This window comes from Capricornis sumatraensis, chromosome 3, assembly GCF_032405125.1.
Source record: "Capricornis sumatraensis isolate serow.1 chromosome 3, serow.2, whole genome shotgun sequence".
Taxonomy (NCBI): Eukaryota; Metazoa; Chordata; class Mammalia; order Artiodactyla; family Bovidae; genus Capricornis; species Capricornis sumatraensis.
The window spans coordinates 100,581,076-100,594,287 of NC_091071.1; the positions used below are offsets into that span (position 1 = coordinate 100,581,076).

Here is a 13,212-nt window from a genome sequence, read left to right on the forward strand (position 1 = left end):
GATAACTCCTATGGGTGTGTTTTAAATTTATTTTGGAAGAATTATATTCCTTGAAATGTCAACAGTTAGTTCCTTGCTTTTAAGAAGTTATGTATCTATATCTCCTTACTTTTAATGGTATAATATTTGAGTAAGTAATCTAAATTAATAACTGTTTATTTGATTCCATTGGATAAATTATTCTTGAAAATGAAGTAACTGTAGAGTTGAAGTGAAATTTAGAATTTAGAAGAGATTTCCTGGTTTATGTGGCCTTAAGGTATTAGAGTCTATGCCCACGTTCATGACACACCCATCGCCTTTTGCTTTTCTGTCTCTGTGAATTCTCTCATGCATCTCACTTTGCAAAATATTAGTTATTATTTATTGTAAATATATATTTACTAATATATAATTGACAGACAACTGGTTAAAATGTATAGTGTGTTGATTTAGTATTTTTTGTATTGCAATATGGTTACTACTGTGGTGCTAGTTGTTACATCACATAGTTATTATTTCTTTTCTTTTAGTGGGAACAGTTAACATCTAATCTATTGTCATTCAGTTGCTAAGTCATATCTGACTCTTTGCAATCCCAGGGACTGCAGTATACCAGGCTTCCCTGTCCTCCACTGTCTCCCAGAGTTTGCTTGAACTCATGTTAATTGAGTCGGTGATGACATCCAACCGTCTCATCCTCTGTCGTCCCCTTTTCCTTATGCCTTCAATCTTTTCCCCAGCATCAGCGTCTTTTCCAACGAGTCGGCTCTTTGCATCAAGTGGCCAAAGTATTAGAGCTTCAGCATCAGCATTAGTCCTTTCAATTAATATTCAGGTTGATCAACACTCTAAATTGATTATAGTATTGTTTTCTGTAATCACTACACTGTGCCTTTTTTGGAAAGACAGACTTCAACTATGATCTGCTACTTCAAATTATTTGCAGGAATAAGATATGATACTAACCAATATGAAACAGCAGCATTTATAAATCAATAATATGTTATAAACTTTTCTTGATTTTTATATTTCTGTCTGTTTTTCTACTTTGCAGGCAGCAATTCCTGCCAACTAAATAATGGTGGATGTTCTCAGCTTTGTTTACCAACATCTGAAACTACAAGAACTTGCATGTGTACAGTGGGATATTATCTCCAAAAGAACCGCATGTCATGTCGAGGTATAAGATTTTGAAAATCTTATTTCTGATGCATTTATTTCATCGATACAGTTTTTAGGCAACCGGAGTCAGCTTTATCTTTGTTTATTGGGATTACCATATAATTTGTTATTCTTTATTTTGTTAACATGATGTGCCACATTGATTGATTTATAGACGTTGAACTGTCCTTGAATCCCTTGCAAAATTAACACCTGAACATGATGTATGATCCTTTCAACATATTGTTAAATTCGATTTGCTAACATTTAGTGAGGATTTTCACATCTATGCTCATCAGTGATATTGGCCTATCATTTTTATCTTCTTGTGGTATCTTTGTCTGGTTTTGGAATTAGAGTGATGCTGTCCTCATAGAAATAACTTGGAGGTGTTCCTTCCTATGGAACATATTTTGGATAGTTTGAGAAGGATACCAAGATCCGTAAAGTGGCTGCCACCAGCCTTTCAGTCCCCAGGGGGCTTCCCAATTTCCTCCTGGCTTCCAAGGAGGCTCTCCAAGATCACCAAGTAGATCTGACCCATGCACCTTTCAAACTACTGTCTCTTGCTGGTACTGGCAATATGTGAGATTTTGTGTGCACTCTCTAAAAGAGAAGCTTCTGTGTCCTGTATATCTTTGGCTCTCCAAAAAAAGTTCAGGTGTTTTTCAAAGCTCAGCTTTCTGATGGCTTGTCTTTAAGGGCAGGATCCTTGGGCTGGGGAGAGCCCTGTGTGGGGCTTAGACCCTTCACTCCTCAGGAAGGACCCCTGTGGTTGTGAATCCTCCTCCTCCTGGGGAGTAGGTGTGTTTCCTGACTGACAAGACCATGTCTCTGCCCCTCCTACCCATGTTATTGTGGTTCTTTCTTTATATATTTATAAAAATATAAAGGAAGAAGTGGAAAATCTGTTCTCATAAGTAGATGCTCTTTAAGTAGTTGTAATTTTGGCATTCCTTTGGGAGGAGGTAAGTTCAGGGTCTTTCTACTTTGTCATCTTGATCCCCCCTCCTGCCAATAAAATGATTTCAATATTAAATATTCATTTTGCTTTTGTTTTCTTTTAAATTTAGGTATAGAGTCATTTCTTATGTATTCTGTTCATGAAGGAATCAGGGGAATACCTCTCGAACCAAGTGACAAAATGGATGCTTTGATGCCTATCTCAGGAACTTCATTTGCTGTGGGAATAGATTTCCATGCAGGTGAATAGCTTTTTATTCATAATTTATGTGTGATATTTTGATTTATTAAACATGATAGAAATAGGACCTTTCCATCTGTACTCTGATAGTCAAGATGAGGAATAAGGAAACAAATCAGAAGTGAATTTCTAAGCCTTACACAAATTGTTATAAATATGTTTTGTCTGAAAAAGTAAAATTTTTCTAACATATAGCAATATAAAAATGACATATTTGCCACTTGGTTGCTTTGTTTTTACTTTTTTATTTTTCATATGGCATGTTTATTTTTCTCCAATGAAACATATTAAAAATAAAACATTTTAGTTATATACTTAAACATATATATTTAAAATAGTTTTTCAGAATGTGATTATCTATTCTAATACAGGTAGCAGTAAATGAAAGTGAAAATGCTAGTCACTCAGTCATGTCTGACTCTTTGCAACCCCATGGATCTTAGCCCACCAGGTTCCTCTGTCCATGGATTTCTCCAGGCAAGAATACTGAAGTGTGTAGCCATTCCCTTCTCCAGGGGATCTTCCCAACCCAGGGACTGAGCATAGGTATTGCAGGCAGATTCTTTACTGTCTGAGCCACCAGCGAAGCCCCAAGAATACTGGAGTCCACATTATTGAAACGATTAAAAATGCTAAGCCATTCTGTATTACTTTTCAATACAGTAGCTATCATTGTAAATTCAGAGTTTGACTTACCTTTTTGTTTTAGCAAACAGTGAAAGAAAGCAAATTGGACACTATCATTTTTCTGTGGCTAATAAAAAGTATTTGATGGAGGGGGCAGTTCCCTGGTGGTCTAGTGGTTAGGATTCAGCACTTTCACTGCCAGGGCCCAAGTTCAATCCTTGGTTGGCAAACTGAGATACCACAAGCTGAGTGTCAAAGACAAACAAACGAACAAAACAAATAAACAAAAAAACTTGTGTGATTGGGCATTGATGGTAGAAACTGTTAAATCTATTGTAGGATATAAGTCTTTTGTTCTAATTGCTAAATTCACATATAGGATAAGCATTGGATATACTTCTTTTGTTAATAATATTTTTCATTCTATGCTTGAAGGATTAAATTTATAAAAACAGATTTCTCCATCGCTCATCCAACCAAGTCCTGTGCTTCTTGTTTTAGTTTTGAAGACATAATTCATGTTCCAAGTATATTTTTTTTGTTTGTAAAGACAATTTTATTTAATATTAAAATAATTCTTCTTTGACCTGTAATCTTTAGAAAAGCTGAGCATCAATACATGAGCTTCTGATATTAAGCCTATTTCTTTCCCACAGCTTTTACATGTTGTTCAATCATGTGTTAATACAATGCATGGCTAGAAATTAAAAAATTACTGGGGATCTTCACAGGTGATTGAAAGATGGCTTTTCTTAAGAAGATTATTTGAACTAAACACTTTGAATCACAGAGAGGCAAATTTCCTATGTTTTTTAAATGGTTAAATGTTTTTTCCAAATATATTTAGACAGATATAGCATATTTTATTGATTGATATGTTAATTTTGCCAAAATTAGTGTGTTTTTTGATCAAACAAGGCTCTTTGATCCAATCTTATTATTTGTGGAATGCTCCCTACCCTACCATGTGTAATCTACCCTGACTTTATTTACAAACATATCTTTCTTTAGAATTTTATTAATAGGATTTAATAGATGTAAAACTAAGAAAAACTTGAACTTCTTGAAAAATGCATTAATATATGTATTTTTACTAAATATACATAATCCCATGTTTTAGCCAGCATCACATATTTGATTCTTTTAAGAACTCCATAATGATTTTTTAAAGTATTTGATAAATTTCCAAATCAAATGTCAAATAAGCCATTTGGTCAAATGCTGTGATTATATCATTAGTAACCTCTTGTTCCTTAAGGGCAAACTGATTATTTGTATGAGTTGAATTTACTCTCCAGGGTTTTGTAATGACCCTGAGATGCTGAAGTTTCAAATAATATGCAATTAGAGAGGTAATTTTATTTGCAAAGAATAGTATTCTCCCTATTTCTACATGTGTGCTAAGTCACTTCATGTCCATCTCTTTATGACCCCATGGACCATAGTCCACCAGGCTCCTCTGGCCATGGGATTCTCGAGGCAAGAATACTGGAGTGGGTTGTCCTGTCCTCCTCCAGGAGATCTTTCCAACCCACGGATCTAACCCCTTTCTCTCATGTCTCCTCCACTGGCGTGCGGATTCTTTACCACTAGTGCCACCCTGGGAAGCCCCAAATCCTTAGTAACTACTGATATTTTGTAATAAACATACTTTGTATCAAAATAGTTTTTCAATAGAACAATTCTTAGTTATTTGTTAAAACTTTGTGTTCTTCATATTGTTCAGTTCAGTTCAGTTCAGTCGCTCAGTCATATCCGACTCTTTGCGACCCTGTGAATCGCAGCACGCTAGGCCTCCCTGTCCATCACCATCTCCCGAAGTCCACTCAGACTCACGTCCATCGAGTCCGTGATGCCATCCAGCCATCTCATCCTTGGTCATCCCCTTCTCCTCCTGCCCCCAATCCCTCCCAGCATCAGACTCTTTTCCAGTGAGTCAACTCTTCGCATGAGGTGGCCAAAGTACTGGAGCTTCAGCTTTAGCATCATTCCTTCCAAAGAAATCCCAGGGTTGATCTCCTTCAGAATGGACTGGTTGGATCTCCTTGCAGTCCAAGGGACTCTCAACAGTCTTCTCCAACACCACACTTCAAAAGTATCAATTATTCAGCGTTCAGCCTTCTTCACAGTCCAACTCTCACATCCACACGACCACAGGAAAAACCATAGCCTTGACTAGATGGACCTTAGTCAGCAAAGTAATGTCTCTGCTTTTGAATATGCTGTCTAGGTTGGTCATAACTTTTCTTCCAAGGAGTAAGCGTCTTTTGTGCATATTTTAAAATTGCATTCTTAGAAAGGAAGGCTCTTTAGAAAATCATTTTATTCTAAATGTAAAAGGATGTAAGCATTTGGAATAGTCATGTGAAATCAGAATCCTGAATAGTCTATTAACATTTCTGTTAATTAGAAAACAGAGAGATAGAACTTGCTTTGAAATCAAAGATGGTCAGACATAGGGACCAATAAAACCTATGGTGGGAAGAGGCCAGATTTTAGCAACAGACTACTTGGATTCTATAACCAGTTTAAACACTTAACAAGTGTTGACTTTGGGTACATTACTTAATTTTCCTGAGGCTCAGTTTCCTCACTATGAGAATATTTAGATCGCTTTGTGCAAATGTTTGAAACAGTGCTTGATACACATAGTTACTTAGAAAATAGTGATAATATCATAGAAATCAATAAATTTCCATGGAAAATAGTAAACTGTAGAAGTTAGCATATGTGATATATATTTACAAACCTGTTCTGCAAACTATATTTAAACTCCCAGTTAGGAAGGATTTTGTTTTCTCTCTCTGTGTGTGTGTGTGTGTGTGTGTGTGTGTGTGTGTTTTCTGTTCAGTTATCTGCATAGAATAGTAGTTGAGTCTTAACTTCTTGAGGACAGAAAGAGTAGGTTAATAAATTTCTCTAGTGAAAATGAACTTAATGATATGAATAATATGTATAGCAGATATTTAAAGATTAAATAACATCACCAGCTCTTTGAAGTCATTAAATATAAACCTAGGAGTCTAGACAGTGTCTGATGGACAGTACTTAGACAGTAAACCAACAGAAAACACTAATGATGATGGTAGTTGTGGCAGTCTTATCAGGAGTTTTTGACCATGTTTCCACATACCTTTGGTGCTTCCTTCTACTATATAATATGACCCTTTCATGCTTGCATTTTATGAACATGTATTAGCATCAGAATAAGTTTAAGAAACTTGATTCATATCAATATCACTGTAGACAGTATAGAAGTTCTGTGGCTAGGCTGAGTGAAGATGCTTTAGAGGGGAAGGAAGGAAAATAACTGAATTGCCCCAGAGAGATTAATAGAAAATATAAGTTTTGATACATCAATCTTTTTTTTTTTTTTTATCAAGACCTTTATAACCTGATGATAGGTTCTTCCTCCAGTAGTTTCCTATGCAGACATTCTATCTGCTCTTCTTTCATTGATTGTGTTTACTTCAGAAACATAATTTCTACTTTTAGGATCAAAAAAAAATGGTAAAATATAAGGGCACAACAGCCTCTTATTCTAAACATAATAAGGAAATGGTGTGAAGAAGGATTTCTTGTCAAGTGTGACCATCATAATTTATATAATATTATTTCACTACCACAATTCTCAGGGCTAAATATATGCTCAAATCCATACCTTTCACAAGGATTAACACATCTGAATCTTGCTGGGTTTTGGTTGTAATGAATTAAAGTTTTCTGCAGTGAGTGAAAGAATTTCTTTTACCAGATGAAGCAATTCTGGATACTACCCACAGAAGAAAGAAGACCCTGTGGCTATTTCAAAATGTTCAAAGTGTTCTTTATCACTTCACTGGAAAAGTCCCATTCCACTGGAAAAAAAAAAAAAATCAGCTTTGAAAATCTTGGCCTGCTGGGTGATATCCCTCCTGATGAATGAATACTGCATTTGATGTTTTAAAGATATATTTTAATTAGGGGAAAAGCCTTCATAACAAAGCTCACTGCTCCAGTTAGAAATGTGATCTTTAGTAAGCATGAATGCATGAATGGATAATCAGTAGGATTATTATTTTTTTCTTTTTTAAAGAGATCATCAAAGAGCTATTATCCTGATGCCATTGCTTTACAGTTACTATGGGGAATATTCTAAATGCCTTTTCCCACCATCACATAGTGATCTGGCTACTGAGACAATACACAAACTGACAGAACATATCATTACACATCTATTAAAATCCAGAGAATATAAAACACAAAGACCAAATCCTAATGTAACCTATAGATACTAATATAAACTGTAGACCTATCAGGGTAGGTTCAATACTTGTAACAGATGTACCACTCTTATCTGAGACGTTGCTAGTGGAAAGGAAAGGGTATATGGGGACTCCTGCTCAAATTTGCTGTGAAATTAAAACTACTATAAAAATAAAGTCTGTCATAAAAGTACACAACAATATTGAAAAAGAATATGTGACACGATACTTTTGCTGTATTTACACAGTTGAATGTCATTTATTTCCATGAAAGACTTTCTTATTAATAGTCTCACATCATTTACATCTATCTTCAAATGTTAGAATGAACTTTTGACTCAATCTAGTGGCATGTCTTATGTTACAGATAAGGAAACAAACCCAGAGAGATCAACAGGGGGAGTAGTAATGGAGTGTTCTACTTTTAATTCTTCATGCTATGCCGTCTTGCATTTCTAATGTTTTAAACACAATCTTACTTAGACCATTATTGGCACTACTTGATGAAACTAAATTACACTTCTGCAGAGGAATTCGAAAAAGATGGCAGAGGAATAGGACGGGAGGACCACTTTCTCCCTCACAAATTCCTCAAAAGAACATTTCAATGCTGAGCAAACTCCACAAAACAACTTCTGTAGGCTGGCAGAGGACATCAGGCAACCAGAAAAGCAGACCATTGTCTCCAAAAACAGACTTTTAATCTTTGCTCTTAGGTTTTTGTTGTCAATTTTGTACATTTAAAAACCCAAACTTCACTACCCAAGTTTACCTGAGTGAGATTACTGCCTTGACCACTCTCTCCTCCTATGGACTCTCCTTTTTCTCCACCAGGTGGCCTCTGTCTCTTTTCTCCCCCATCTCTTCTCTATCCAACTCTGTGAATCTCTGTGTGTTCCAGACGGTGGAGAACACCTAAGGAACTGGTTACTGGCAGGATTTGTCTCTCTCCTTCTCATTCCTCTCTCTTATCCTCCTGGTCACCTCTGTCTACTTCCTCCCTCTCCTCTTCCCTGTATAACTCCGTAAATACCTCTGAGCAGTCCAGACTATAGAGCGCACATTAGGAACTGACTACTGGCTAGCTTGCTCTCTCCTCTTTTGATCTCACCGCATCTCATTCCAGTTACCTCTAACTACCCCCTCCATCTTCTCTTCTCCTTGTACCTCAGTGAACCTCTCTGAGTGTCCCTCAATGTGGAGAAATTTTTCATCTTTAACCTAGATGTTTTATCATTGGTGCTGTATAGATGGAGAAGTCTAGAGGCTACTGTAAAAATAAAACTGAAAGCCAGAAGCAGGAGGCTTAAATCCAAAGCCTGAAAACATTAGAGAACTCTTGAATTCAGGGAACATTAACCAATAGGAGCTCATAAATTGCACTTCTGCAAATTTATACTGATAGAAGATCATGTTTTATTTTTATTTATGTAAAGAATCATATGGCTTTAAATCCATTTAATAATTGAAGCAGGTGACACTCAAGTGAGAGGCTTGTTTTCCTTTGCCTGGAGGCTTAGCAGAGAGCTGTTTACAAATTTTTTTCTAATAACCATTCTGTCATCAACCAAGGCCAAAGAAGAATTATAGAAAGAATTCATTTTATGTCAGTAACAGCAATAGCTTAAGAAATACAATACTGTTGCTTTCAGACATTTTTTCAATTTTATGAAAACCATTTCCTTGGCAACAAATGAATTTTTAGGGCTGGTTCAATTTCTTCTTGTTCTTGTGACAGTGAACCAATACTGCTTTGTGTTGTCATTTTAAATTTGCTTCAATACTGTATTTTCAAGTCATGTGAACAGTTTATATGTATTTGTAGATAGGCAAGTCCAGTAAATATTTCAAGACATATAATACCAACTACCACCAGAAAACAAACTTTCCAACACTACCAGGAAACAAATATAACCATACATAAAATAAGTCATTATAGGTTAAACAAATTATTGGAAGTAATTAGCAAATCCTTTTTGGATAACTTTTGAACTAAGAGCATAAAATACAAAGCAAAAGAAAGTAATCTTCTGTTAGGCTTCTGGAGTTCTCAACAGGTTACCTAAAATCAAAAGCTCCAGAAGATTCACAGTGATGACCTACTATGATGAAAGCTCTGCTCAGTCAGCTTATTTAGGGTATATCATTCTGTTATCGAAAATGTTACAAAGTTTCATGAAACTTCTTTCTCAGGCAGTTAGCCTTCCTCATGAAAGTGAAAGGTCCCAATACCAGGTTTGTACTTATTCACAGAAGAACATCCAGTCTATTTGAACATCTTTCCCCCCCCCCCCCCCTTCTGAGTCTCTCTCTGCTGCTGTATTTATTTTTAGCTTCTCAGGATACTTTTCAGCTTAGGATTCTCTTCAGGTATCTCTTATATGTTTATATCTGATACTCTGATGTCTTTCCTACTCTTTTCCTTGTCAAAACTGAGTTTTGAACTCTATTCTCAAAAGATCTGGTTACACTAATTCATAATAAATTATTAAGAGTGGCTAAGAAATTGACAAGTTATCTTAACTGGTATGTTTGAACAAAGCACTGTACATTAACCAAATACTATAAATCCAGCAAAAGCACAATTAAAGACATGTGAAGAAAATATGTTTAGGAATAGGTCAATATTTTGGATGTTTTTCAAATTATTTCATACTCTGCCTCTAAGATAATAGATTGGCATCTATTTAGTTGTGGAAACTGCTGATAGATCAAATGAGAATGTGCAGGTCTCTTTTAGCTGAGGTGCACTGATACCATTCATATTGTTAAGTGTAACTTTAACCTAGAAGTGTTTATTTTCCCCATTTTAAGAAAACTGAGGACACATTAGTCCATTTTCCTTTTCAATACCCTTTCTTTAAAAATAAATTTAAAAACTATAATTCAGCTTCCAAGATTGTTGGCCATTAGTTTTTAATCAAGTAGACAATTTTCTAGTTAAAAGAGGAAAAAAGAAGTTATTTAATTGATTTTCTGACTGGCCATAAGGAATAGATGATCTTTAATTCTTTTTTTCTCATTTGGTTTTATTCTTAGCCAGGGGCAGTAAGTGGTAAGTGGATCCTTTTGGGGAACTTGAAAGGAAAAATGAACTATTTATATAAAATTCTTTCTATTTTTAGAATATGGACCTGGCTAAACTAGAAATCTTAGAGATGGAACTAATCACTCATGGTAGATTAGGAAGAGGATGAAATTAAAATAATGTCCTCAAAAATCCATATCATTTTTTTAAGTACTTAATCCTTTATTGTAGCTAAATTTGGAAAATTTTATGTGTTTATGCAATGTAAGTGATCAAAATAATCTGTTGAGGAAGATAGCATTTTCAACAATGAAGAAAAACTGGGTTTGAGGATGTGATATGGATTCCAGGGGATGTTGAGGGACAGGGAGGCATGGTGTGCTGCAGTGCGTGGGTTGCAAAGAGTTGGACATGATTTTGAGACTGAACAATAACAAAATAAATGCAGAGGAGAGTTGATTGCTTTGGAATGCTTAAATTAAATTATTCATTAGTACTTGCCTTTGGATTTTTGCCCTTAAAATTCATATAAGTCATGATTGAATAACCAGTAGTGAAGTAATCAATATTAGATCCCTGATACTTTCATAATGAGAATTTTAATTATGTTGTACTTATGGTTGGAAAAGATAATTGATAGGCAATATTAGGGAATCGGAATTTGGGGAACAATGATAGTATGGTTACCAATTGTAGGATTACCCCTGATAAATTTAGGAGCAGAAGGTTAATGATACAGCCTCATCTGAGTGAGAGTGGGGGAGATGATAATAGTGATCACTGTCATTATCAAAAGGAGAATCAGAAAATTATTATCTCTTGATGTGTATATTGTTTTTTTAATTTTATTTTTATGTTTTTAACACCCAAAACATTTTCTGTTAGGGTATAGCCAATTCACAATGCTGTGATCATTTCAGGTGAACAGTGAAAGGACTCAGCCATACATATATATGTATCCATTCCTCCCCCCCGACAACCCCCTTCCCATCCAGGCTGGCACATAACTTTGAACAGAGTTCCATGTAATGTTTGTATTATTTATCTGTTGCTCTATAACAAATTACTAAAATTTAGCTACTTAAAACAACAAAAACACTAGTATAGTGTCTATGAGATTCCTTAGGTCTCTTATGAGATTGCCTTCAAAGTATTGGACAGATATGTGGTGTCATCAGAAGGATCAACTAGGGAGGATCTGCTTCCAAATTATCAATGTCATTGACGGCAGGAATTATATCCTTGTGAGTGTTTGACTGAGTGTCACAGCTCCTCACTGACTATTGACCTTAGTTTCTTGTCATGAGTGCCTCTTCATAGGACAGTTTAAAACATGATGCTTGTTTCCCTTAGAACTAATGATAATAATAATAATAAAAGAGAGAAAAAAAAGCACAGAGAAACCATTAGTAGAAGCCAGACCTTTTGTAACAAAATATCATAAGTGATAGCCCATCATTTTAATATATGCTATTTATTAGAAGCTAGTTACTCAGTCTAACCCACATTCGATGGAGTGGGTTAAAGGAGGGAATGAATACCAGATGACAGGAATCACTAGTGGCCACATCAGAGGCTGCTTACAACAATATTATAGAGTTTTATCCATATTATCTCTATACATTGCTGTTTAAAAGGTGAATTTTGATTGCCCATTTGGATTATCTGTGAGGCTCCTCTACAGACAGCTTCTGAATTCTGGTTTAAATCAAGTGAGGATGAATTAATATGAAGAACCAGGATCACAGTCTTGAATCTTTCACCTATAATAAATAATAAGTCTTGGATACCTGGAGAAGTGTTCTAGGCAGAGAAAAATAATAAGGCCTAAGTAAACTGTCAAATGCTTTACAGATGGAATGGAACAAAGCTGAATATGTGTATGTGTCTGTGTGTATACACACACACACATATAAACACATAAAGACTAGAGATCTCTTGAAGAAAATTGAGAGATACCAAGGGAATATTTCATGCAAAGATGGCCTTGATAAAGGACAGAAATGGTATGGACCTAACAGAAGCAGAAGATATTAAAAAGAGGTGGCAAGAATACACAGAAGAACTGTACAAAAAAGAGCTTCAAAACCAAGATAATCATGATGGTGTGATCACTCATCTAGAGCCAGACATCTGGAATGGGAACTCAGGTGGGCCTTAGAAAGCATCACTATGAAGGAATTCCAGTGGAGCTATTTCAAATCCTGAAAGATGATGCTGTGAAAGTACTGCACTCAATATGCCAGCAAATTTGGAAAACTCAGCAGTGACCTCAGGACTGGAAAAGGTCGGTTTTCATTTTAATCCCAAAGAAAGACAATGCCAAAGAATGCTCAAACTACCGCACAATTGCACTCATCTCACATGCTAGTAAGGTAATGCTCAAAATTCTCCAAGTCAGGCTTCAGCAATACATGAACCATGAAATTCCTGATGTTCAAGCTGGTTTTAGCAAAGGCAGAGGAACCAGAGATCAAATTGCCAACATCCGCTGGATCATGGAAAAAGCAGGAGAGTTCCAGAAAAACATCTATTTATGCTTTATTTACTATGCCAAAGCCTTTTACTGTGTGGATCATAATAAACTGTGGAAAATACTGAAAGAGATGGGAATACCAGACCACATGACCTGCCTCTTGAGAAACCTATATGCCAGTCAGGAAGCAACAGTTAGAACTAGGCATGAAACAGACTGGCTCCAAATAAAAGAAGTATGTCAAGGCTGTATACTGTCACTTTGTTTGTTTAACTTATATGCAGAGTACATCATGAGAAATGCTGGGCTGGAAGAAACACAAGCTGAAATCAAGATTGCTGGGGAAAATATCAATAACCTCAGATATGCAAATGACACCACCCTTATGAAAGAAAGTGAAGAGGAACTAAAAAGCATCTTGATGAAAGTGAAAGAGGAGAGTCAAAAAGTTGGCTTAAAGCTCAACATTCAGAAAATGAAGATCATCGCA

At 35.7% G+C, this 13,212-nt stretch overlaps 1 protein-coding gene across 1 annotated transcript in view; it reads left to right on the top strand.

Moving 5' to 3' along the window:
- The window catches only part of LRP1B (LDL receptor related protein 1B), a 1,972,098-nt gene that overhangs the window by 1,332,386 nt on the left and 626,500 nt on the right, over window positions 1-13,212 (top strand). The window contains exons 34-35 of the mRNA XM_068968462.1: window positions 1,037-1,162; window positions 2,217-2,348. Coding sequence (XP_068824563.1) covers window positions 1,037-1,162; window positions 2,217-2,348 — 258 coding nt within the window. The remainder of the gene's footprint in view (window positions 1-1,036; window positions 1,163-2,216; window positions 2,349-13,212) is intronic.